The sequence below is a fragment of the Cotesia glomerata genome, linkage group LG2, assembly GCF_020080835.1.
Source record: "Cotesia glomerata isolate CgM1 linkage group LG2, MPM_Cglom_v2.3, whole genome shotgun sequence".
NCBI classification, from domain to species: Eukaryota; Metazoa; Arthropoda; class Insecta; order Hymenoptera; family Braconidae; genus Cotesia; species Cotesia glomerata.
In genome coordinates, this window is record NC_058159.1 from 3279481 (window position 1) to 3306457 (window position 26977).

General features: G+C 29.4%; 1 protein-coding gene across 2 annotated transcripts in view; it reads left to right on the top strand.

Moving 5' to 3' along the window:
• The window catches only part of LOC123260063, a 174632-nt gene that overhangs the window by 52475 nt on the left and 95180 nt on the right, over window positions 1-26977 (top strand). For both annotated transcript variants that reach the window (XM_044720986.1, XM_044720985.1), the window contains exon 3: window positions 1161-1263. In XM_044720986.1, coding sequence (XP_044576921.1) covers window positions 1161-1263 — 103 coding nt within the window. The remainder of the gene's footprint in view (window positions 1-1160; window positions 1264-26977) is intronic.

Genomic DNA, 26977 nt, shown 5'->3' on the forward strand with positions numbered 1-26977 from the left:
GTAGGACTAATCCGTGGAACCACGCGGCGAATAACTAGTATAGTAACGTATTCTGAGATTTTCTATTGATGATGCTGCTGGTTGTTGGCTGCTGTTACTGCTACGCCCGTGTTTGTTGATCCACACTGTTGTTGCACCTGTATCAATTCAATATGCGGACCCACCCGATAGCTCTAATTTTACTCTGATAGTTTGTGCGTACAAAGCTTACCAGCATTAGGCAATGGTGAGAAAACTAATTTAAATATTTATGCTAATGGTCTTTCATTTAATTCTCAATCATATCAATTTAATGTTTTTGATTCTTTTGGCTGCGTATATTCCCAGTCATTAATTATGGCATGTTTTATTAGTTGATAACTCGAGTTTTGGGGTTTTAGAATTTATAATTAATCATTATTCACTATTAATTAACTTTATCGATTAATATATTCCTATTTAAAAAATTAATATGATAATTTAATAATTTATATATTGAGAAAAATTTTTTAAGAAAATATTTTGAAAAATAATTCTAATTTGGTTGAATTAAGCAGAGAAATTCTTAATTTAAGAAATTTTTCTTGATTAAAAAATTAGGCCATCTATTTTAAAATATAAAGCAATAATCATAAAATTTTTAAACCTATTTTTTTGATACTATTATTTTTTTTGAATGCATTTTTGAAATCTGAATCAAATTTTTAATTGATTGAGATGTAAATTTTTGTAGGTTAGTAAACTATTATTGAGCCAAAAAATTTATTTTCAATATAATTTCTTCTTGCTCCAAAAAAACTTTTTCAAAAAATTTCCTCGATTTAATTAAATTTTATTTTTTTTGTATAACTTACAACAAAAATTTAAAAACCCAAAAATTTATCCCCACAACCAAAGACAATCACAATTTCCACCCTCGGATGCATTTGATCCTATAAAAACCAAATATGTAAAGCGATAATAAACGGAATATCTTCAGAATTCCCTCGGGATTAATTTCAATTTTACGAGGGCGATATTCGGTTCCTTAAAATCCGTTTTCCTTTGGGTCTTATAACCCCGGTCACTAATTTTCAGGATGACCACACCCCATCTCTCACTCGCCAAATAAGTTTATTTTATCCAATCGCTCACACTCATACCAATCTACAATCTACAATTTGTAATTGCTTCTTTTGCAGTCAATCCGATGCACTTTGACTGGCTGTACCTGCGACTCGTTCACTCCTGGGAAGCGCCACCTCCGGTACTGCGACAAGTGTCACCACGGATGGGTCCTCCACGGTAAGTCCAAATTAAAATTATAAATTACAATCGAATTTAGAATTCTCGGAAGCGTTTTCCGCCCTCGGTCAGCCATAAATTGCTGAAATAAAGGGCATATTTGTTTCTAAATGTCGACATAGCTCATCCTAGTCCTTGGGGACGGAATTCAATTTTCTACGGATGACCAGTGCCCCCTTCCTTAGCTCCTTCGTCCTCATTCTGACCATGCTTTATACTATTATATTATATTACATTATATTGTAGCTCATATATATTTATGTTTCCATTTAAACTTCTTGCAACCTGTACTGGACTTTTATATTTTTATGCCCTCGTAAGTTTTACAGCTCCCTACACTACACTAGGTGAACTGTCGATTGTATAACACCATACAATATATCTAAGATCTTACTGCACTGTAGTATAGCACACCGTTGGTACTTGGTGCCTTGAATTCGTGAGGAATAAAATAAAAAAATGAATAATATTGTGATATCGGAAACGGCGTTTAAAATTCCGTCTGCTTGACCCGATAGATTGGAACCGCTTCTTCAACCAAGGTATGGAATACATATAAATTTCACTGACCGAGTCCCTAGAGATTTTTCGTTGCCCATACGAGGTTATTGCACAACTTCTGTCTTTTTTTTTTATTATAAAAAAAGAGTCAAAAATTTACTTCCATTGTAGAAAAAAAAAAAAAAATAATCAATTAATGCAAAAAGCGATTAATTATACTATTTTTTTGTAATTAAGGAAACATTTTTTTAAATTGTTTTAGAAATATGTTGAAATATTTCAAATTTAATTAAAAAAATTTTTTTAATTATAAATTATTAATTATTTTTGTCTGATTTTTTTGCACATTTTAAATTTAATTAAATATGTGAAAAATTTATTTTAAATCAAGTAATTTTTTATGTATTTTTATTAAAATTAAGAAATATAGTACAAAAATAAAATATATATACAAAAGTTGACCAGAAGTTAGATAAAAAAAAATCTATTGATAGAAAAATTAACTTAATTTGAGAGAGAAAACTTTTGCGAAAAAATTTTTTATTTTAAATCAAGACAAAAAATTTCTGGATCACGTAAAATCTATTTAAAGAAAAACTTAGTTCAAGAATTTTTCTATTTGAATAAAGTTAACTTTTTTGGTTCAATTATTAAAATTGTTTAATGTAGTAAAAATCCGCTATTTTGATCTATCCCAAACAGAAAAATTTAAATTACTCCCCTACACTGATAGAAAGATTTATTTGTATTAAAAAATATTTGTTAATAGTTAACAAATCATTTATTAGAGACCACTTTTTAGTATTAAACAAATATTTCTTAGTATTTAAAATTATTTGTTTGTATTTAAAAAATCTGATATTCATTTATTAAATATTAATATATTTTTTTCAATACTAATAAATATTTATTAATTAAGGGCTAAAAAGTGATCTCTAATAAATGATTTGTTAAATATTAACAAATATTTTTAACTATAAATAAATCCTTCTATCAGTGTACTTATAAAAATTGCACATCACCACCTCGTCAATATTACCTATTGTAATAAAAAATGTTTACTAATTTGTACACACATTTTAAGACACTTTTTGTTCTCCAGTGTCTTAACTCAGTCTTGGATGAACACGCACAAGGAATATTTATTAAAAGTTATTTATAGTGACGCTACTTAAAATGTCATGTCAACATTTTATTTATTTTCATCGAGCAGGAATATAACAGCACATAACATGTATATAGATATTATATACATAAGAGAGTAGAGAGCAGAGACGCAATATAATAATAAAGGAGCCGAGATACCGAATCAGATGGTTTTATTTGGGCAACCGAGACCGAATCGAGAGTGAGCTGACAAAAGATTTTTTTAAAATTGTAATGAGCTGCCAAAGGATGAATTATGTGCCGTCCAACTGCCATCGGGTCCTTGACGGGCGAAACCCCATCGTACCCTTATGGGTTAGTGTATTGGATAAGGAGCTTGTATATATGTATGCATGTATACATGAGAAGAGAGTGAGTAAGAGACTACCCGTTACACCCCACATCATGAATATATTTACATTGATCGTCTGGGCATTTTTCATTTGCCATCTCGCGCTCTACACTCTACACTCCTGCATCTCTATATTATATTACACGTGTGTGTGTCGCTGGTTTGAAGAGTGTCTATCCCTCGATATTTTATTTATCGTTCCTTCAGTACCAAGAAAAATCAGCCTCGGGGTCCAGTCGTGCTGCCTCCGCCTCGGGACGATCTTCTGAGTGTCCACATGAGTGATGAAGTCGCTCTTAATGATTTCAGACTTTTTATAAATTTATTAGATACATAACAGCCTTTTTTTAGTCGTTGATTGAATAATTATAATTTCAAATTGTTGTATAATATATATTTATATTGGTTAAAAGTGAGTCCGTTGAATATTTTGATCGACAGAGCATCGAGAAAATTGATAATTTAATATAAAGAAGATTGAAAAAATAAATTAGAAAATTTTATATCTTTTTTCTGTTAATAAATTTCAAACTTTTTATTCAATTTTGAAGAAATACAATTTTTAAATAAAAAAAATTTTATAAATTAGAAAAAAATACAAATTATTGAGAATAAAATTTTATTATAATTTCAAACAAAACGTATAATAAAATTATTTTGTAGAACATTAATCGTTAGCACCTTTCGAAGTTCTAAAGAAAAAAAAGACATAAATATTACAAATTACAATAATTACTGGGCAATCGAATATTGGAGTTTAATGTAAAATTAAGAAATGATGGATTAAAAATCCAACCATCTGGTGGTTACATCTGTAAGGGCAGCTGGAGCAATCTACATGCCAGCACCCCTGGCGGCGGGTTGAGTCGAACAAAGTAGAGACAAAGAGAGTTGTGGGATCGGTATCTTATTATTATACATTATACATTACATGCATTTTAGAGGTTTATAAATCAGGAGAGGCGTTACCGAAGTGACAACCTCGCTAATAAACAGCATGGGGGTGGTGAGCTTCCCGGGTACGGCGAGAACACCTCGGGCGCTTTCGATCGACAGGGGGTGCGCTAAGGGAGTAGAGTAGAGTAGAGGCCTTTTTAAAACTTTTCGCAGGGACTATTTGTTCTAATATTGAAATAATGCTAATGACGATGTATCATATTATATTATATAAATGCTGATTTTCCTTTTTTTTTTTTTTTTTTTTTTTTTTTGATTAGAGAAACAACGTGCGTCCCTTCGTAGCTAATGCATCAATTCATCTTGTTACTTTATTAAGACTTATTATTCTTACTAACTTTTAAGATGTCATACATTTCGTATTGATTTACGTGAAATCTAATTTTGGTAGAAATAAATTTATTGTAGAAAAGTTAGGCACACACTGCACGCGACTAATTTTTTTTTACCAAAATAATTTAAATGTAGTTTTAATAATCGTTTTAGCAGATGATAGTTGGTAGTAAGTAATTCAAAGGACATTAAATGGAACCGCAATTTAAACTGTCGGGAGTAGAGAGCTGTTTAGTTCTTCTGGTGCGGTTTAGCCGAGACAGGCGATAGAATGACGTCAGATTAAAAATAGACTTTACTTGATATAATATAATATGAGCTTACATACGCAGACTAACACCCAGTATAATACTAACATAACACCAACATATCGCTACGAGGTTGGTGGGCCGGGGCTGTAAACACCGAGGCGCCGCGGCGCTTTACGACGCCACGCGTCTGTTCCCCTTCTCAATATAACATAATATCCCGGTGAATCTGTTAAACGCTTTTCTGTCATCGTCTTATCACTTTTTGCACTGTCGCCTTTTATATTTACATCTTGTTGATTATTTCTTTATTATAACCCTAACCCATTAAATTATAGCAATTTAAACTTTACAATATATTTAATATAAGGAGGAATTCCATCCCAAAAAAGAAAATTAATAAAACAATTTTTGAACCTACATTTACGGTATCTCAATATCAGCTATTTCTCAATTACGATTAAACATTGATGGGGCGGCTGATACAGATTAATGTTTGCTCGAAGACCGACACGGACGGATAAGTTATTTGTCTCAGCGTACATGTAGGATAGATTAGATAAAAAAAAAGGAAAAAGGGAAAATGAAAATATTTTTGGCACCTCGCTCTGATTTGACCCCCGTCACTTATCTTCATCTACACTTACACTTGTATCAACTGCCATCGGAAATAAATATCCGAGTCGACGTGTATGACAAACGATGTCGCCATGAGGGTCAATACTTCCGAATATAAGATAAAGTCCCCCGGGACTTTATTTAATTTTTACGTATACTTATGTTACCTTTATCCTAAAAATTACACTAAATATTTTATTTATATTTTCATAGATTTCTACACTGAAAAAAAAATTAACTTGATTCGAGAGGAAAATTCTTGAACCAAGAAAATAATTTTGAAAAGGGTAATTGTCTTGAATCAAGATGAAAAATTCTTGAATCAAGTAAAATTTACTTAAACCAAGTAAAAATTTCTTAGTTTAAGAATTTTTTTACTCAAATCAAGAAGATAAAGTTCTTCAAAATTATATACTGGATTCAAGAACATTTTTTTTTCTGTGTACTCGTAAAAAAAACTTTCCATATGGCCGTATAATAAAATGGAAATAAACATGTCTATATAAATTTTTTCATGCTCATATATGTCTTGATATGGGCATATTAGATCTTATATAGTCAAATGTGCTCAGAAATAATTTTTTAATTAAATATAGTTCCGAAAATATCCGACAGGCGGCGCATGGTCGCTGAATCTTCTCCCTATAAGACAGTTGAATTTTTAGATATTAAGTTTAAAGATAAAAATAATATTTTTTATTTATAATATTTAATTAGGTTTTTTAAAAAAATTTTTTAAATATAAAAAAATTAAAATAAATAATATTAGAGTACATAAACAAAGTTTGAAATAGTTGAGCCAAAACAAAGAATTATAAAATTACTAAGCTTAATTATCTTTAATTAGATTCTCTTCAAGAAAGAGTTAACAGTGATGATAAAAATATTACTAATAATAAATAATAATTGACATAATAACAAAAAAAAATAAAAATGACGAGATAATTTTTTAAAACAAAAAAAAGCGTAATTAATTACAAGCAAAACATCAGCGATTGAAATGAGAACAAGGATGAGGTAGAGAGTACCGACATACCGTGTAATAATCGGCAATTACGCGGATTAATTAAATAATCCTGGAACGCGTATATAAATATAAATCGGAGGTAAGCGATGACCGAACTGTACGGGTGGGCTTGTTTATAATCATCATCCGCGTACACTCATATTTTTCACCGTAATCACTGCTCCAGAATAAATGACGTGAAAATGTTTTCATGAACATATGTTAGCCGTAATGTGCGCCAATATATCTAGGGATATCTCGTCTATGTAATATCTCCGTGTGTAATAATACTGACACACAGCAGAGTCTGTGCAGCACTTGTATCAACTATTACCGCAGTATTTTATCAGTCTCGGAATTTTGCAAGTCCTCTCACATACACACGTCGCTTGTCTTTTTACTCCTCTCTCTCTCTCTCTAATACTATACTATACAGACTTTTTGAATCCATCACCCACGAATAAACGGACGGCCATTTCGGCTGCTGCTTTTTCACTGGACCGGAAAAGGGTAATTTATACTCCGTACGTGATACTAAATAAAAACTCGGATAAATCTTTGATTGCTACCTCTGCTTTTAAATTTTTAACTCGTCACATTTAAATGTACATATAAGTACGATGGTGGCCAATAAAAAACACGGATAGGATCTCAATAAAAGTCAGAGGTCGGATGTTTTTTATTTTATTTTATTTTTTTTTATTATTACATTTTAAACCACAAAGTTTATACATTGTAATGTGGTCATAAAGCGATGAAATAAATTTTAATTAATGTGTCGCCTGGTATTGCAGGTGATTGACAGTTTCGTGACCGCGACAAAGTGCCGACAGTATTTAATTATTTTTACATCTTCTTTAAGTCATTATTACCTTTCATTTATTTTTTATTTTTTAACTTACATTTGATAATAATAATACCTTCGCCTATTTTAAAAAGCATCAATTAATTTTTTCAAAGTCAATTTTTGGATTTATTATAAAAATAATCCTCTGTTAGAAAATTATAGATAATTAGTTAGTAATTTAATAATTGATAATTTTAGTAAGGTAAAAGCCCCAATATATGATCATATACTGGTACATGATCATATACTGGGGCTTCTACCTTACTGATGATAAAAATTAATAACTAAAAATGTTGTCTTATATCGTAGAAAATAAAATGAGTTAACTTGTTAGCGCGATGGGCGATGGGTTAAGCTTTCTTGATAACGGGAAGAAAAAAGAAATAAAAAATAACATAATTGGCTCGCATACAAACGACCGCTAATGGCGCGGATGCTTTTGTTGTTTTTAATTAACCCTTTCTTTTAAGACGACCAGAGGGAATGGTAAACTGCTGCGAAAGGGGTTCTTTAGCCATCAGGTCCTTCCTGGAGCCCTCGCGGCTCTTTTGCTATTGCTCCCTGTGTCCGTAAGAGAAGAAAGGAGAAAGAGGGCCTTTGTCTCTCAGGAGAGATGTAAATACAAGCTTAGAACTGCACCTCGGAGACAGACGAGCTTTTCATGGTTACGAGGCACAATGAGCTGCTTGCAATTAAAGCTTAATCTAATTACTTTTTCTCACTGGACATATAATTGTTTACTCAAGACATTTCTTTGAATAGTTGTTCTTTTTTTTATGATTAAAATTCAAAATTTTTGTTTTTAATGAAACTTAAATTAAAAAATTAAGTTGATTTGAGAGAAAAAATTTTTTAATTGATTTTTTTTTGGTTTAAAAATTTTTTATTTTATTTTAGATAATAAAATATTTCATCTTAATAAATCAAATTAAAATTTTTAATAATAAAGAGTGTATAAACTAAATTAAAATTTGATTTTCTTAAAATTAAATTTTGAATTTATTTTCATCTGGAAAATTTTAAAAGCCCAAATGATGAAAATTTATTCAATGAATATTTTTAAGTTTCAATTCAAATTTTAAACCGTCGAGAAATTCTACACAGCAAAAAATTTTGCGTCATTGCGTCAAAAAACAGAGTTAAAAATTTTTGTGTTAAATATTTAACACTTTTATGTGTAAATTTAACATTTATTCTGTTAAATCAACACAAAAAAGTGTTAAATATTTAACATAAAAATTTTTAACACCAAATTTTTTGATGCAATGACGCAAAATTTTTTACTGTGTAGTTAAATCTCACATTATCGAATGAGAATTTTGAAAAAGTATCTTTTATTTAATTAAATAAAGTAAATTTTACTCGATTCAAAATTTTTCCTCTTACATCAATTCAAAAAAGCTTATTTTTTTCACTCTTAATTAAATCACATAATATTCGAGCATCTATTTTTAATATAAAAGATTATAATGAAACGGAAAAAATTATAATGATTTACATATTTGCATTCACATTTTAATAAAGTCACAATCTAATTGGATCGCGGTGGAGTTATTTGTAAGTCATATAACCCAACTAAGCAGGTAAGGCGTACCCCTATTTCGTGACTCGCGATATCATCGTCTCTCCGCGAAATTTCTAACAGCCTATAAGAGCATTTAATTTGTAGCGAGTCCAAGTCTTGAGTCTTTACTTTTACGAACACCAGTAACACAAATATTAAACTAATAGATATAATAATAATTTCTCTGGGTAATAAAAGTCCTAAATATTTATTTATGTATACAACGTGTACTTTTTAGTCCTCTGTAGTTCCGTTCTTTAAGGTATTATTTATTTAAATTATTTTACATGCTATCAAGTATTACTCTGTCGTATAATTAACGCGAACACGCAAATTTAATACTTGAATGTTACATTTTGTAGATCATATATTTTTTTTTTTAATTTATTAAGTATATACCGAGTTAATTAAATAAATAAAAAAAGAAACAATGACTGGTTGTTGGAAATCAGTCACGGAGTTGGATAAAAGTCAAAGGGCAAAATCTGCGACGACACTGAGCATCTCAACGTGGTATGGAGCTGATACGACGGTTTAATTACCAGCGGGTTGCGGAACGGCTTGCCGGTAAATCTCTTTGATGATCCATAAAACCTCCAAACGCAATCGCATCAACCGGCTCCTTGACGGCTGAATTTTATTGTACATATTCTATCTAACTTATGTTATTATTTGACATTATACTATTACGCTAGTTTTTTCTTGAGTTTCAATTGTCAAATGTACTTATATTGATTATTAATTAATAATTAGCGATATTATTAATTTTGCTTTTTAGATTTTGATGAATTTTGCTGCTTTTCAAAATAAAAGAAAATTTTTTTAATTTTAAATGGACGAAAATTGTACAGCAAGTGATATTTAGTCATTTAAATTTGATAGTCGCTTAAATTATTAATAATGAAATTTAAAGATCGAATTTAAGTACCGAAAAAAAAAATTGTCATTAATATTGCTTTATAGAACCTAAAAAAATTTTTTTTCAATTCATTTATTAATTACTATTTTGTCAATAGACATTATAATTTAAAATTAATCTAAAAATTGATCTATTTGTATGAAGTATTCATTAGGGTGGCGCAAAAAATCCGACTATTTTTTTTTTAGCCTTGAGTGAAAAAATGTCAGTTTTTGATGTTTTAAGAGCTCTCTCCAAAGAACAGCTTAAAAAAAAATTTTAAGAGGTCGCTCCAAATTTTTTTTAATTTCAAAAATCGTCAAAAATCGAAATTTTTTTTTTTTTAATTTTTTTTCTCGTTACGTTGTAATTTTATAGACCAAAAAAAAATAAGTTCCTGAAAGTTTCAATTCAAAATTTAAATTTTGAAAGATCGCTCATAATTTTTTTTAAATTTTAGAGTCAAAAAATGCTAATCCAATTCAATAGTCACTAATAAATTAAAAAAAAATTATGAGCGACCTTTTAAAATTCACATTTTGAACTGAAACTTTCAGGAAAAACAGAGAGAGCTCTTAAAACATCAAAAACAAACATTTTTTTGCTCGAGACTCAAAAAAAAAAATTAGTCAGTTTTTTTGCGCCACTGTAGTATTCATAAATTTTTATGATTATGATTAGGAAAAAAATCATCAAAAATTTTACGATGTTTTACAATTTATCAATATAATAAAACAAAACTAAAAATGTGTGACAAAAAAAAACATAAACTAAATTTAAATAATCTAAAATTATTCCTCTGGTATCTGAGTTAGCTCCTGGATTTTGTCAGTAGTAGTTTACACTATTGACGAGCGGGTGTTTAGACTAAAACCCGTAAAACGAAATATACATAGGCAAAATTTTCCGGGTGGAAATAACCGTTGAGCAACCTGTTTCTAAAGATAATTCATAAATAAAGAAAAAAAAATGAAAAACAAGCTTATGCAGCGTAATTTATTACAACATTTAAAATAAAAATTAATCAATAAATTGTTGTACTTTGTCTTGACAATTTTATTTAAGTATCGTGTAAAAAATACGAGAGCATATATATTATAAATTATAATACAATAATGAGTGATGATATTTTATAAAGGCATTAATGATAATGAATGTGTCAAGAAAGCAATAATAATTAATGTTTAATGTTTAACGATAATACAACAACTTGACATAGACTGATCGATGTCATAGGCCGGTTGTCATGTCGATAACCTCCTTCATTAAATATATCACCACCACTCGAGCACTTCCACTTACATGAGTGGTATCTTCTCCTGCGTTTATCTTTTCCACGAAATTTCTCGTATTTACCGATTTCCAAGCTTATTTACGGTATGATATCAATTTATATATTAATATTAATATAACACAAGGTTCAATGGCTTGAGACTGTAAAGACTCAAGAAAGACTGGGATGAAAAACAAAAAATTGACTATCGAATCTCAAGATTAAGACCGAAGATCAAAGACGAAAGACGACGCATAAGTCTAGCGGTGAAATTAAATCGGTAAATGTTGTGGTATTAGGTTCTGTTCTTCACTTACAAAGGGCAAGTAGTGTCACGGTGTGTAGACGCACACGTCCCGCGAGAATTAGAACCCTTTGGTCCTGCATAATCCACGACTCCGCCGAGACTACGCGAAAATTAGAGCCGCGTTATATTGCTAACCCTCTAACGTTTATCTTATATTATACATATACGTGTTCATGACCTGCAACGAGCTACTAGAAGGGAATAGAAACGGAAGGGGAGTTTAGTCAACTTTGTACCGTGCGATGATTTAGGAGCGAATTATCAGGACGAATCCAATAACGCGCACCGCGAAATTTGTCCCGCGGCAAATTAAGATCAAGGAGCCCAAACGACTAAGTGGAATATATAAGTATTCTCCCTGTTTGATCATGCTAGAATATAAGGGCAAAGGGTGTCTAATTAGAATCTGTTTATTAATTTTAGCTTTTTTAATTAATTAATTTTTTTATTGTTGGAATTATGGACGTAGAAAATTTTAGTACTCTTTGGAATTAAATTAGAGAAATTTTTAATAATTTAGAGTGACAAATTATTTTTTTATTGTAAAATTAATAATTATTACAAATTAAAAAGTAATAATATAGCTTATAAAATTACTGTTAATCTTTAATTATTGTGGAAGTTATTATTGTTTTTTTAAGAAAAAATTTTGAATTTTGGAATAAAAAATTAATTCTAATTTATTTCAGGTTTTAAAATTAGAAGAATTAAAATATTTTTTAGTGATGTTAGGTCACATTTTAATTGTCAATTTATAATAAATAAATGTAATAATTGTAAAAAAAATTGTATAGGAAATTATAATTCATTTTTTGTATAGTTAGAAAGTTTGAGTAGGAGAAAAGAATGTTTTATCCAAATGTTGAGCGGGAATAGAATGAATTATTAGTGATACGAAGCAAAGGTATATTATTAAGAAAAACATTTGTGAGTTGTTATGACAGTCAGCGGCGGACGATCTATCACCGAGATTTAGTCCCAGCGGAGCGCCGTGGACCAACTTATACAATATTTAAGGTTTTGTCCCTCAAGACCGCTAAGAGATATATCACGCCGCATTAATATATATTTGCGGGGGAGATAACGTCCGAGATTCTTATTCCTGATCATCCTGTTCCTTTGTGCCGAGCCGAGGAAAACTACGTGGTCACCGAATAAGACAATCTTATGATTATTTTGAAAATTTTTCGTTACGCTGGGGACATTTCAGATAAAACTTCTTGTCATCAAGGTGAGAAGGAAAATTCTATAAATCAATATTTTTACTAAGTGTTCTGATAAAACAATTTGCTAAAATTTTATAAGATTTTCATCAACTTTTAATAAATGATTTTTTTTTTAATTGTGATTCAAAATATTCAACAGTTAAAAAATATTTATTGATATTTCACACGTCATTAATAGAACACAATTTATTAACTGTTAATAAATGTACTTTTAAAAAAAAATTTCTTAGTTGTTGAAAAATATTTAGTTCAATTTAATTAATGAATAAATTGTTTCCAAATAAATAAATTAATCAACAGTTAAAATATTCTTTTACTGCAAACATCCCCGAGATTTCTAATAATAATAATTTTGCCGTAAATTAATGCTCGGTAAGCAAAAAAAAAGCTTAAAAGTGAATAAATTATAAATACCGAGGAAAAATGTAAATAAATTTTTGGCGATTACAGCCCGAATTGTAATGAAGATTGAACAACTGGTGTCTCATATATTCTCATTGCTTATAACTTACAACTTAGTGGGCAGTTAGTTACATTATACATGTAGAGAAAGAGGAAGAGCACCAGCACCATCAGTATCAGTGTATACATATACGTAATATTATGAATGGAGCCCAGTGATCGCGTTGAATGCGTGCGAAGCGTGCGTGAGGTTAGTTACGCACCGCTTGCCGTGCCCCCAGGGGTGTTTCGTCGGCATGTAACCCACACGTTGATGAGTCGATAGACTTGCTGAGATCCAACCAAATAATGATCGAGTACACTTTGCCCAAAAGTTATTAACTACTCCCATAATAATCACTTTATTCATAAATTTTATCCATTCACATCGCCGAGCCACTATTACTTATAACTCGTTAGTTATTAGTTATTACTTAAACAACACCGCCTTTTTATTCTCACTCGGAAATTTTTTAGTCTTCTCTCTACTCTCACAGAGGATCCAGACTTGACAAAGTCCGCTCGGGTTTCAGATCGCCAGCTCGATTAAATTTCATTTTATTTAATAATAATAAAAGTAAAGGGCTGCTCACCGCTTTTAAACTCACATACAAAGCTCCGCTTGTCCGAGACACCCAAATCGGCTTGTGATGCTTTTTTACTCTGGTTTTTTAAGCTCATCGAGTCTTGAGGACTTACCGCACGTGCTAGCTTGAGATAAGACAAATCGGCTAAAATCACACACTTTAATTTCTAGAATTAAAATCAAATTAAAAAAAACGAGAATGTCTGATGGTTCTTATTCAATTTAGTAAAAAATAAAAATTTTTGTGTCTCCGCTGAAATAAAAGTTTGCTAATGATCGCCGATAAAATTTCTGAATAGCCTCGTTGAGACTCTCAGACTTCTCGAGTTAGTTTCTACTTTTACGGCGAACCCGGCTGAGTGATAAATTATTTCATTTAATTGTTCAATTAGTTATTAGGGATGAAATTCAAACTTTTGAGGACTTTAATGTTTTTACTAATTAATATTCACGAAAATATTTTCTGATAAGAGTTTGTCTAGTTATATATAACCATCTTAAGCTATAAATAATAATAAAAACAAATTTTCAGTATAATTTTTAATTTTATAAATTTTTCAGAAAATTTGTACATCAAATTATCATGTTATATAAAAAAAAATTAATTTAATAATTAATTAAATGAAAAATCAACGGCCAATAATCTCTTTAGAAAGCAAAAACAAATATTTTTACTTTAGAACCTAATCTCTGAAAGTTAACTCTCTTATAAGAAAAAAATTCAGCGACTGTGCGACACCTGTTGAAAAAATTTGAGTACTTATTGAAAAAATAAAATAATGTATGGACATATCGACGGTCTAATTAGCAATTGGTCTAACTCCTTATTTTTTAAAGAGTGATTTTTTAACATTTTGATACAGCAATAGTCCAATTATAAATTATTTGAATGATCCAAAGAAAAATATTATACCTCTATTAGATATTAATGATATTAAATGGTTTTTTAAAGTGATATTAAATTTTGAATCAATTGTTTTTTTGTACAAATGGACGATTCTCTAAAATGTCGTTAGATAATTTGCTAATTAGAACGTCGATATATGACCATATAAAATCATATGTTGACATATTAACTCATATTAGTATATATAAAGCTATATCAAGGCAAATATGACCTAACATGATCAATTAAATATCGTATTTAGCCTTTTATAAGTATATCAGAACCTAATAAAATTTATTTATGAACATATCAAGCCGAATTAAAAATTTTTTTTTCACGTGTGATAGCTAATAGCTTTTATTTTCGGCATGATTCGCATTTTGATTACAATTTATCACACTTTTTGGTTTACACAAACAAACGCTTATATTCTTGGTACACATTTTTGCGATTGCTCTATTAATAGTTCTCATAAAATACAAGACGGTTTTTATATTTTATGAGCAGTTATTTTTTTTACGTCGTCTTTCGTCTTGTAAACATCATTTATCAAAAGATGTATTGTGGAGTTTTCTTAGGTGATATTGATGGCGATGCATCAGTCATATACTTTTTACTTTTTTTAAATAACTTCTAAATATAATCAATAATTTTTATTAAAAAATGTAAACTTAAAATGAATTATTAAAAGAGAAAAATACGGATGTAAGCTCTAAATTAAGTGATCCTTGAAAGAGTAAAAAAAGGAAAATAAAATAAAAATTGAGCAGAGATATTTAAAATTCAAATATTGTTCCTGTTAATTGGGGGCAACTCTCGTTTTTGTTGAGCAGAACCCAACGGAGAATTAGCATCAAGTAATTAGCGGGTGGGAAGACAAAGTATAAGTCTGCTCTGAATTTTTATCCTTGCACTTGTGCTCTTATCATATCTATATGCTGTATATTTAGCATTCTTGTTCGCGTCTTCGCGTCTCTTCACAGCACGTGCTAACAGCAGGACGCGCTCACTCGAGGTACTCATACTTATAATAATCTCAACTCCCAAGAAAGCTAAACATAAAACGGATAAAAAATAACAAAATTAACGCCGGCTCGATGATATTTACGAGTTGAGGTTAACAAAAACACGACAGCGAAATAGGCGCGACGATATCCGGTCAATTTCACTTTCACGCACGACATCATCCGACTCTCATGTAGGGCCGACATTTTTTAGAAAAAATAAAAAAAATATCTGTATATATATGAACATAACACAGGCTGACTAGTCCTCAGACTTGTCGCCAAATTCTACGGACTTGTCCCAAATCCCAGGGGGTCCGTTTTATTGCAGTTTTTGAAATACTGCCGCGTTTAAATTATGCCAGGCTCCATACTAACATATGTATAATGCTAACACTCGTTTTTTTTTCTTTTTTTTTTTTGAGAAATAATCACGGGTGAAATCCATCCGTGAGATGAGGAATAATAATTGTAATTATGAAATATGTAATACTGATTAGTGTAAGAGGACACGCGACACAATTATTCTCGAATGTATAATATAATATCGAATACAAAATATCGTTTTACACGCGGCACGGGACGTATGATTACAGCCTTTTATCGTTAATATGCAAATACCCACCGCAATTTAGTGGTATCTTAATTGAACCGGTCATTATAGACTCACCTATTCAAACTTTACCCTTTTTTAATGGTGTTTTTATTTAATAAATACTTTTTTGGACAATTTTTGAGGAAAAAAATTGCGATTAAAATTTTTTGTTAATTAGAAATACTGTATCATTTATTTTTATTCAATTTACAGAAGCCTTTTTTTGATTGGTGAGATCTACACAGAAAAAAAGGTTCATTTGAGCCAAGAAAATATTTTTCTTCCTAATTATTTTCTTGAGCGAAAGAAAAAATTTTTTTTGAAAGAAATTTCACTTATTCCAACAAAATTAATTCTCTTGCTTTAAGAAATACGTATTTTGATCCAAGAAAATTTATTTAAGTCAAGAAAATCTTGTTGTTTTGAGAAAATTTCTCTCTTGCTCCAAAAAATTAAATATAAAGACAGAAGTAAATTTTCATTAATATTTTTATTGATTAACATGTCAAACGGGAAGATCAAATAATATTGAATCATTTATTTTCATTCAATAAGTATAATTGCACGCTAAAATAATATAAAAAGGATATCAAATATTCAAGAGAAAAATTTTGTCAAGGTGAGACAATTTTTTTCTCAGCTGAAGTAGGTGGCACTGCTTCCCTAAAGTATCTAAAAATCTTGATCAGTTATAAAAATTTATTGTATTCAGTATTTATGATAATTTGAATTAAGAAAAAATTGCTTTCACCAAGAATAGAATTTCAAAAAAAAATTTGTACTTCGGCCAACATAACTTCGGTCTTCCTTCAAGCACCCGAAAATTTTCTTTAGCTAAGAATTTTGTTCTCCAGTCAAGAAATTTTTCTTTCTGTGTAATATCAACAAGAAATTAGTGACAATATCACTAATTATTAAACAAACAACATTGTTGAATATTCTGATTAATTTTATGAGACATTCAAGAAAATTTTGGATTAAAATAAAATAAAGTTTAAAGAAAATTCAAACGGAAAGTTAAAAAATCATTGAACTTTTTACCGGATAAATTCTTTACTTATCTTCTTTATTATCAAATATCAATCAAAAATTTCTAAATATTTTGATTATCTTAATTATAGAACCCAAAATAATAAATTGACATTAATTTTTGTCTTTAAATTCCAAGATCCTCCTTAAAAAAAAAAAAAAAAAAAAAAGTATAAATAAATAATAACCCTCGACAATAATTAAAGACTAAAAATAATTCCAAAAAATACATTATTACCGAGTAATTTATGAATACAATTCGTCATCTGTCTAAATAAGTGCGTACAAAAAAATAATTTATCAAAAACTTACAAAACACCTAACCAGTAAACTTTTCAAAATTTCTTTTCTTCATGATAAATTTTTCTAACTTGTTGACTTTTAAAAAAATACATTCAATCTCCAATCGATTAACATCTTAATTACCCGGCTTAGAACTCGCTCTATCAACCCGACCAGTTGTGTTACAAATAAAAAAAAAAACTAAAACCGATCAGGTGGGATTGAAAAGTGAACTTGGTCGCGTTCTTATATTACCGAGTTCTGGTCCGACTTCCCGCGGGGGCGGCAGCTTTGACTCGGTAATGGCGCGCCGAGAAGAATGGGAAATGTCACCAGGGGGCGAAATTCCCTCTGTTCTCCAACTCAGTCCTATACTATAACATTAAATACCATATTCTCGCTTGTATTAGCTCCTTCTTCTCTGACCTCTTCCAATATATGTATATAATATAAGTATAAGTATAACAGTGCCTTGATGTGTACAGACTTTTGAGACATGTACAGACTTGCCGCGAGTCAAAAATTTTTTTTTTATTTTTTATACATCGGTAACAGACAGACGCCACGGGGTTGTGTTATATAGTGTGTAGTAGAGAGTCAGCTTAGAGATGAACAGATACAGCGATATTATATTATCGCCCATAAAAAAATTTGTAAAAAAATATATGTTAAAATGTAAAAAATATGTATTAAAAATTTATAAAAAAATTTTTTTTTTATAACCAAATTTTTGGACAATTTTTTTATGTATCAATTTATTTTAAATGTAATAAAAATATAAAAAAAAAAATATATATTTTTTATATGAAGAATATACATTTAAAATATTTTTTTATATTTTCATCCATTAAATATTGTTTATATGTTCTAAGTTTTATTTTAATTTTTTAAATTCCATTAAAAATATATTTTTTATATTTCAACCTTATTTTTGATTTTTTTTTTATAGAGGTGCAATTTTGCTCTTTATTATACAAAAAAAAAAATTAATTTGAATTAAGAGAAAAATTCTTGAACCAAGAAAATAATTTTGAAAAGTTTTTTAGTTTAAGAATTTTTCCACTCTAATCAAGAAGATAAATTTCTTCAAAATTATTTACTTGATTAAAGTAAATTTTTTTTTCTGTGTGGAGATTTCTATAACCACAATAATACCAGCTATATAATTATAATTATAACAACATAAATGCGATGTTCAGAGAATAGAAGAAGGGGAAATAAAAAGAAGAGACGGATATGTGTATTTTGGAATGATCAAATAAAGTCGACCGCAATTTCAATTTAAAAGGGTGATGTTGGTAAATTGGTACAGTGTTAAGATAAATAATTTATTCTGTTGTGTTAGATCTGTAGATACCGATCAAATGATGCTTTAAATCAATGATTTAATATTAATATTAAAATTATAATCACGGACAAATCGACAAGGCCATGTAGATCTTTATCGTGACTGTGAACACGCGTCTAAAAAAGACATTAGATTGAAGATTGTATTTTATTATATTATATACATATGTGTTGTATTACGTTGAGAGTTTCTCTCTGTCTTGTGTGGAACGGGTTACGTATATGTTGGGATTTAGATTTAGATTTAGATTTATGAAAGAGGTTTTTATAATTTTGTTATTGTTTATTGTTTAGCTAGTGAAGGGATAAGTGGAATTTTTTTAATAGATAAATTTTTATGAAAAATTTTATGTGAAAGTGATTTAAAAATAAAACAATAATAATAATTTTTTAAAAATAAGTAATTTATAATACGAAAAAACCTATAATTATATTTTTCCACAATTTACTTAATTCCCCGTCATTAAAATCCGACTTTAAATTACTATTTTTCCGAGTAGGCCCTAAAATTTTTAATATTTTGAAATAGAGAGATCATCACAAGACACCCCGACAGAACTTGAAACTAAATTTTTTCATTGACGTCCTCTATTATTAATTTACTCTAATGTTTTGAGTGAAGTTCCGTTCTGGGATAATTAAGGCAAGAAAACTAGTGTTTTCTCGAGAGATGGTACGGATGAACGTTGACGAGAGACGACAGAGCTGATGAGACATGAGTATGAGAATCTACCTGAGAAGGACCGTGAGAGATGAGAAGCGGCCTTAGATAGAGTCCCGTGCTTGTGAAAATAATAAAAATAAAGAACAATAAGACCAGCTGAGGTAAAGTGAGTCCCATTCTCCTACCCCGTGCCGGTACGGCATCGATGAGGATGAGACGCGATGGACAAATGGTCCGTCGACTTTGAATAATCGATCTGCCACAATGGAAATGGACCGACTCGGAGCTAAAAAATAAGAAATGAAGCTCTTATTGTTTATCCTCCGATCAGTCTTTCGTATTTTGTATTTAAGTAAAAGTAAAATTTATTTTCTTTCGATTTTTGGACCGCAAATAATTGCCAGGTAGTCGAGTGCCGAATTGTCGAGGTGCAGAGCCATTTCATGGGAAAATAGTTTAATTGCAGGGTAATTTATATTTATCTGTCTCATTTTTTGTTTCTCTCTTTTTTTTTTTATTCATTTCTTTCTTATTTTACAGCATTTGTGTTACTGGTCATTAAAAAAAAAAAAATTATCCAATTAAGATAGCGTGTAAAGGAATATAATTGCGCTAGGACCAATTATATCATTGGATAATAATTTAAAAACACAGGCAGGCCTGCGTGGTAAATAGTATTACTTTTTTTCCCATGAGTTATGGCCGTAAATGACCACAGGATTTTTTTGTTGTCCAAAAACAAAACGCTAAAAGTAAAAAGTAGTTTCCCATAGAAACCTTGCCTAGGCGCAAATTAAAAAACACTAGCGAGTTAAAAACTAAACGGAATAACAACAAGCTGAGAGAAGATAGAAAATAAAACAAAGGGAGATAAAAAATATATGCAGGCGTGCTCTAAAAGCCAATCAAAGAATGACAGTCTTGGGACCGGGATCCGCCTTGTAACCTTCAAAGGACTCTTGCCAGAGGGCTGACTAGGTCGTCTGTAGTCTTCTGTATAATATATATGGTAAACCACCTCCATACATATGGATATATTATACATATATTCTCGTACTGTACGCTCGTATCTCGCACAGTATCGTGTTGTACCTCTATAGGCTATACTACTCCATATTGATGAGTGACCTACCAACCGGATCCCGGCCAAACGCAATTCTTTTACTCTCTTACGAAAATCAATCTAACTATTGTTGTATATCTTGGGCTTCTTTAACTAACTGTTTTATTGTTGTTACGAAAATTTATTTCTTAATCGTCTAACTTTGTTTTTAAATCGATATGTTAGATTCAATAGTGATAAAGATTAACAAATTAACTATTACTAAATATATTAAATTGGATTTTTTTCTATTTTCTATCTTGAAAAATGTAAAATTTTTGGATTATAAATTATTATTATTATTTATTGCAGGTATTTTATTTTTATTTATATTAGACAATAAAAATAAATTTTCAACTTTTAATTGTTAGAAAAAATTATCTTTCTTCTAAAAAAAAAAAATTTTACTTTTGTGTAATTTAAAAAAAATTTTTTGTACACAGAAAGAACAAGATGACACTGGATATCATCCTAGATTATACTCAGTGATTTCTGTGGTGAAAAAAAATTTCAGATAGTAGCTAGTATAATCCAGATTGTACTGAGTGATATCTAGATTATACTCATTGTAATCTCCCATTTCACCCAGTAATATCTCTGATTATACCGCGAGAGATTACACTGGATATAATCCGAGATAGTGTCCTGTATAATTTGGATTATACTAAGTAGAATCTTGGATTATACCCAATGATATATCCGGCATTTTTTTTCTAACGCCTGCGTACTTAGCATTATCATATCTATTATGTATTTTAGATATTAGGATGGTCAAACATTGTTTCAAATACTTTCTGAAACTTTTTTTTACCACAGACATCACTGAGTATAATCTGGGATGATATTCAGTGTCGTCTTGTTCTTGCCGTGTAACTTGTTATAAATTATTTGTGGTCTTTTAATTTACCCTTAAGTTTAAAAATTCCTTAAAAATCATGATCAGTAATTAAAGAATAATTTTTTTATTTCTTATTATTATAAAAAAAGAATTTAAAATTTTTAATTTTAATTAAATTACCATTGCTTTATTTTTTACTTTTAAATTACATTTATGTTTTTTTTTTTAATTCTAAAATTATTATTATTAAAATAATCCCTATTATTATTACTAATTAATTTTTTAATTTTATTAATATTATTTATAATGGCAATAATAATAATAATAAATAAAAAGAAACTTCATTACCATCTGTCAACATTGATAGAACCCCAATACTAATACAAACACATATAAGCTGCGTCATCGGTCCGGATTTCTCGACAATCCGCGATGTCATCGCTCGACGATAGTAGCGATCCGTAACGTCTACGTCATCATCATCATCCTAGTACATACCCAGCATACATATACTCTCTCCTCGATATACATTTCCTTTGTCTAGGCGTATCGTGTCATCGTTCGCGGGCGTGACGGAAGTTCGAAGTAAAATATTGGTAAACTAATACTTAATACTTGAACGATCTCTAACGTAATCCACTGCACTATCCGCTGGGTACTGGATGGGAGCTTCATCATTTCATCAATGACAAAGAAAAGAGCTCCATCCCATATGTATCTATCCGGAGTACATTGTATGTATAAATATCTACTACTCACTCACATGTGGCTCCGCGAAGTAATAACAGCATATATGGAGGAAAATGAGAAAAAAAAATTTAAAAAAAAAAATACTGAAGAGAGAACGTAAAGAATGAGGGTCGTGTCGCTGAAATCAAAGTCTGCAATAAATCGCGTGATAGAGACACAAAGGATACTCTGTCTGCACTTATTCGCAATCCCCGAGAAAGAAAATTCAGATTCAAATTATATTTAAATTACAATTATCCATCCACCATATACATATTTCATCTTTCATCTCCTGACTGAAAAATCTCAGGAAAATTTAATGACATCAATTCGCTTTTTAATTGTCCTTGAGCTCAATAATTTTTTATTTTTCGTCAAACAATAACACATTTATGGAGTCGATGATTTTTAAGTGATTTTATTCATATGAAGAAAAATTCACTTTGAGATAGATTTTACTTATATTAAATAAAAAATGATGAATTCTTTATTTTTTTTTAATTAAAAAAAAAAGTTATTTGTTTTAAAATTGCAAAATTAGTGATTAAAAATTAAGAAAATTGCTAATATAAATTTTTTGCCTAGATTGATAATAAAAATAAGTTTTAATATTTAAATAAAATTACAACAATATTTTTTTTCTACAATTAGAATTTTTTGGTAAATTCTCTGGATAAAGTAATTACTTTTATTTAATTAAATGTAAAAATTTATCAACAAGATTAGAAAAAAATTAATTTTTATGAAAATTTGTACTTTAGATAAATTGACAATTTTTTATTATTTTCTACTTTGAAAAATTCATGATTAAGTTCAAATTTTTATGTAATTTAAAACCATAAATAATTAAAATCCGTTAATTAATAAATGCAAATATTAATAGTATTTATCAATAAAAATATTGTCGTTAATAAATTTTCATTATTAAATATAATTGATAATAATCAATGAACATACGTGGGTACCCTCAACTCATAAAATAAACAAACTGCAGCAGTTCATACAGATGAGTAGCATTAAAATTTTTTTACACATGGGACTTTGGCACGCAAATGCTCACTCGCATTAAAATTGAAGCTGGAATCTCTTCGGCTTTAGAGTTTATCAGCCGGCGGGGTTATCAACTAAAGACAAAACTAACGGCATGTTCCCGTACGATCGTCAACCGGCTGTCGTGTCATCGTTTATCGTTTTATGACCAGCTAATTAGCGTCCCCGGGGTTTATTAGCCCGTTAGTGCACTCACCGCCTCACGGAATGTAATGTCTCATCTCTTCTACATCTCAACCGTTTGTCCATATATATACTACCTACATCACACAAATGTAAATATAAATATAAATCTGTAATTAACAAAAGTAAGACTCGGCATTCTACATTATAAACCGTACGCATTTCATAAAATTCATTTAATGGCCAGTCTGAATAAAATAATGAAGCCTTAATTTAAATTACGTCGTTAAACATTACCTTGTTTTTCTTTCTCTTCATTATCCATGAAAAAATCTTATGATATGGCCGATTTTCATGTCAAGTCATATCAAACCTCATGTGGTTGTATGAAACAACATTAGTCTCCACATAAAATTAAAATGTAAATTTTTTAGAAAAAACGAAGTTGATTTAGTAATTAATCAAACTAAAAATCAATGAAAGATATGCAAAAAAAAATTACATTTTATTTTAGAATTTATGACCTCAAAATTGATTATTGTCAGATTTTTAGCAAAACTTTTGATAAAAAGGATTCAGGAGATATTAAATTATTTCAAGCGATATTAAACCAACAATATCCTGATGTGGGATTCTCACATCATGTATAGGCATGAAAAAATATATCAAGAGTTATAAACCAATATTTCGAGTCCCATTAGGCCAATAATGTCTTGAAAGGTTCATATTTGACCTAATATAGCCTGATATTTCGAAATGTGGCTTGATATAGTCAATTTTCATATCATATATGGTCATATACACTGAAAAAATAATTAACTTGATTCAAGAGAAAAATTCTTGAACCAAGAATATAATTTTGAAGAGGGTAATTATTTTGAATCAAGACGAAAAATTCTTGAACACTGATAGAAGGATTTGTTTATAGTTAAAAAATATTTGTTAATATTTCACAAATCATTTATTAGATACCATTTTTTAGTCCTTAACAAATATTTAGTAGCATTTAAAAAAATTTTTTAATATTTTATAAATGAATATCAGATTTATTAAATACAAACAAATCATTTTAAATACAAAGAAATATTTGTTTAATACTAAAAAGTGGTCTCTAATTAATGATTTGTTAACTATTAACAAATATTTTTTAATACAAATAAATCATTCTATCAGTGAATCAAGTAAAATTTCTTTAAATCAAGAATTTTTTTACTAAAATCAAAAATATTAAGCTCTTCAAAATTATATACTTGATTCAAGAACATTTTTTTTTCTGTGTATGGATATATCAAAAACTACACATGTATATCTTCATATCAAGCCAACAATATTCTAATATTACTTGATGCCGCCAATTTTCATAGAATATCAAACCATAAAGGCAACAAATGGACATATTAGAAGGCTATCTTGTACTTAAAAACTAAATTTTTCTACTTATAAGTACTCTGTACATGTATTATTAACCCTGTAAGTGGCTCTGGCTGTTAGGTTTGATTTTCAATAAATAAATAAATAAATAAATATCAAATTATCTTAATGATCATAAATAGATACATCGGACCATGTCAAAAAATTTTTTAACGAATCTTTATCAAACTCTTCACCACCAAAATTACTTCCAAAAGTGAAAACTCAAAATAATAAATAATGATAATAATAACACCTGATGACATTTTGAAGCTTTAAATTTTAAATATTTAAGATTCCTGATCTCATATGTGAACCAACTCATTCTCTGCTCCGACGATTGATCTCCGTCCACTAATCATTCCATCATTTTTCTCGAGACAAAGGACGCGTCGGATAAATAAAAAATTCCTCTCTACAGCAGATATATTTATATAAAATAAAATAAATCTAAATGCCGAGAAGAAGACGGAGGAATCATCTGACATAATATTCCGTCACAATTGTACGCTCGGTTTAAAAAAGGTAATTTCTTATAAGTTATAATCCACAGGGACAATGGCCCGGTGATTGTAGTGAGGAATAAACACCTATGTAGATAGATTGTAGCAGTGTAGGAGAGAAGCTGCCCGGATGACGAATCTCTGGCCTCACCTCGTGAAAGTCACAACAGTGTTTGTTACCACTCGGTTATACATTATACATGTTATATTAGATATGACGACTATGCTTATGATTATCATTATAATTATTTTTATTTTTTTTTATTGTTGTTACTGTGATTATTATTACAGTGATTTCTCATCATAATTCAACGCGTCTCTTGACGCCAGCAGCCACCAGCCTTCCATCAAGTTTCATAAACTAATGTTGGCTCATCAAACGCCGGGACTTCTTAACTTATATTCCATATAATACAATATACTACACACTACATATGTGGACGTACATATATATTTATAAGAGTATGGATAGTGACCCTCAAAACACCGCATTTGTTATGCTGTCGAGATTTTTTACCTTTTTCTAGTCCGTTCCCACTCTTACATTTATTATTAAAAATATATGTATATATATATAGTAGTGGTAGGATGCACTGAAGAACTCTAAAACGGACCGAGAGGCCAAAAGAACAGACTAAAAAAAGTTCAGATAAATCAAAACTAACCAGCCTCCTTATCCTTGTATTCCTCAAGTGAAGACCCCTCGTATCAATTCACATCACGGCTATATATAAATATATAAATATATATACTATGTATGACAAGTGGGACTTGGGTCTAACCCCAAATTACTGAAATTATTTCTAAAAAATTATATACGTACAAAGTATATGAAAGTTTTTTTTTTTTACTGATAATTATGTAAGTTAAAATATGTTAACTGTTTTTTCATTGATCATAAAATTAAGTAAAATAATTGACCTGTTTTTCGAGTAATTATGATAAAAAACTTTTAAAAAAGAATTACTGTAATCAAATAATAAAGGAGAGGACAGTTTCAAATATCGTTTCAAAGATGGTATGGGAGGACCAGCGTCCGGTGCGTAATTACAAAGAAGTGCAGAAGGCTCAGAAGACGTTACGCGCGAGCGGCGTCACATCTACAATTAATTATTGAAATTTTATTGGCCGAGCGAGAGAATAAAGACTCTTAGGCAGGCTCCACGGCCTATCCAGTAGCAATTTATTCAGCTTTAACACTAAGTGCCAAGTGCATTGAAAAACCGACACACCGTAATCTGCATTAATTTGAATAAATAACCGATCAATAACGGATAATAAGCCAACCCTGCTATCTTTCAATGATAAAATCCTTTAGAAAATGGATTGACTATTAAATGGTAACTATGTACTCACTTAGAGTGAGAGATGTGGGTCATACACTCCTGATAGAAAGATTATCATTTTTACGAACTCTAGAGAGGTAGATAAAATTTCTGATTCGGAAACAAAAGTTTCTATTGCGAGGTAGATGTAATTCGCACCTGTGCGATTATAAGAGTCATTAAATTTGACTTTTATATAGAATTTTTTATTTTTCTGACGTTATTCTTCTAAGATTGATATTTTTAGAGACACAGACCGTTGAATGTTTCGTAATATAAAATTTTTTTATATTATTAATATATTATTAAAATTATTAATTGTAATTTTGATATTAATTTATTTATAATTACTAATTATAATTTTTATATTAATTTATTTACAATTAATTTTATTTTTGTTTTAAATGATTTTTTGAAATGATTGTATTATTTTTCTGTCAAACTAGATACCTGAGGATGTCGGAATAAAACCGACGAAACGTCGTATAACGAATAATTGTGTTAAAATTTATTGATGGTCTTTT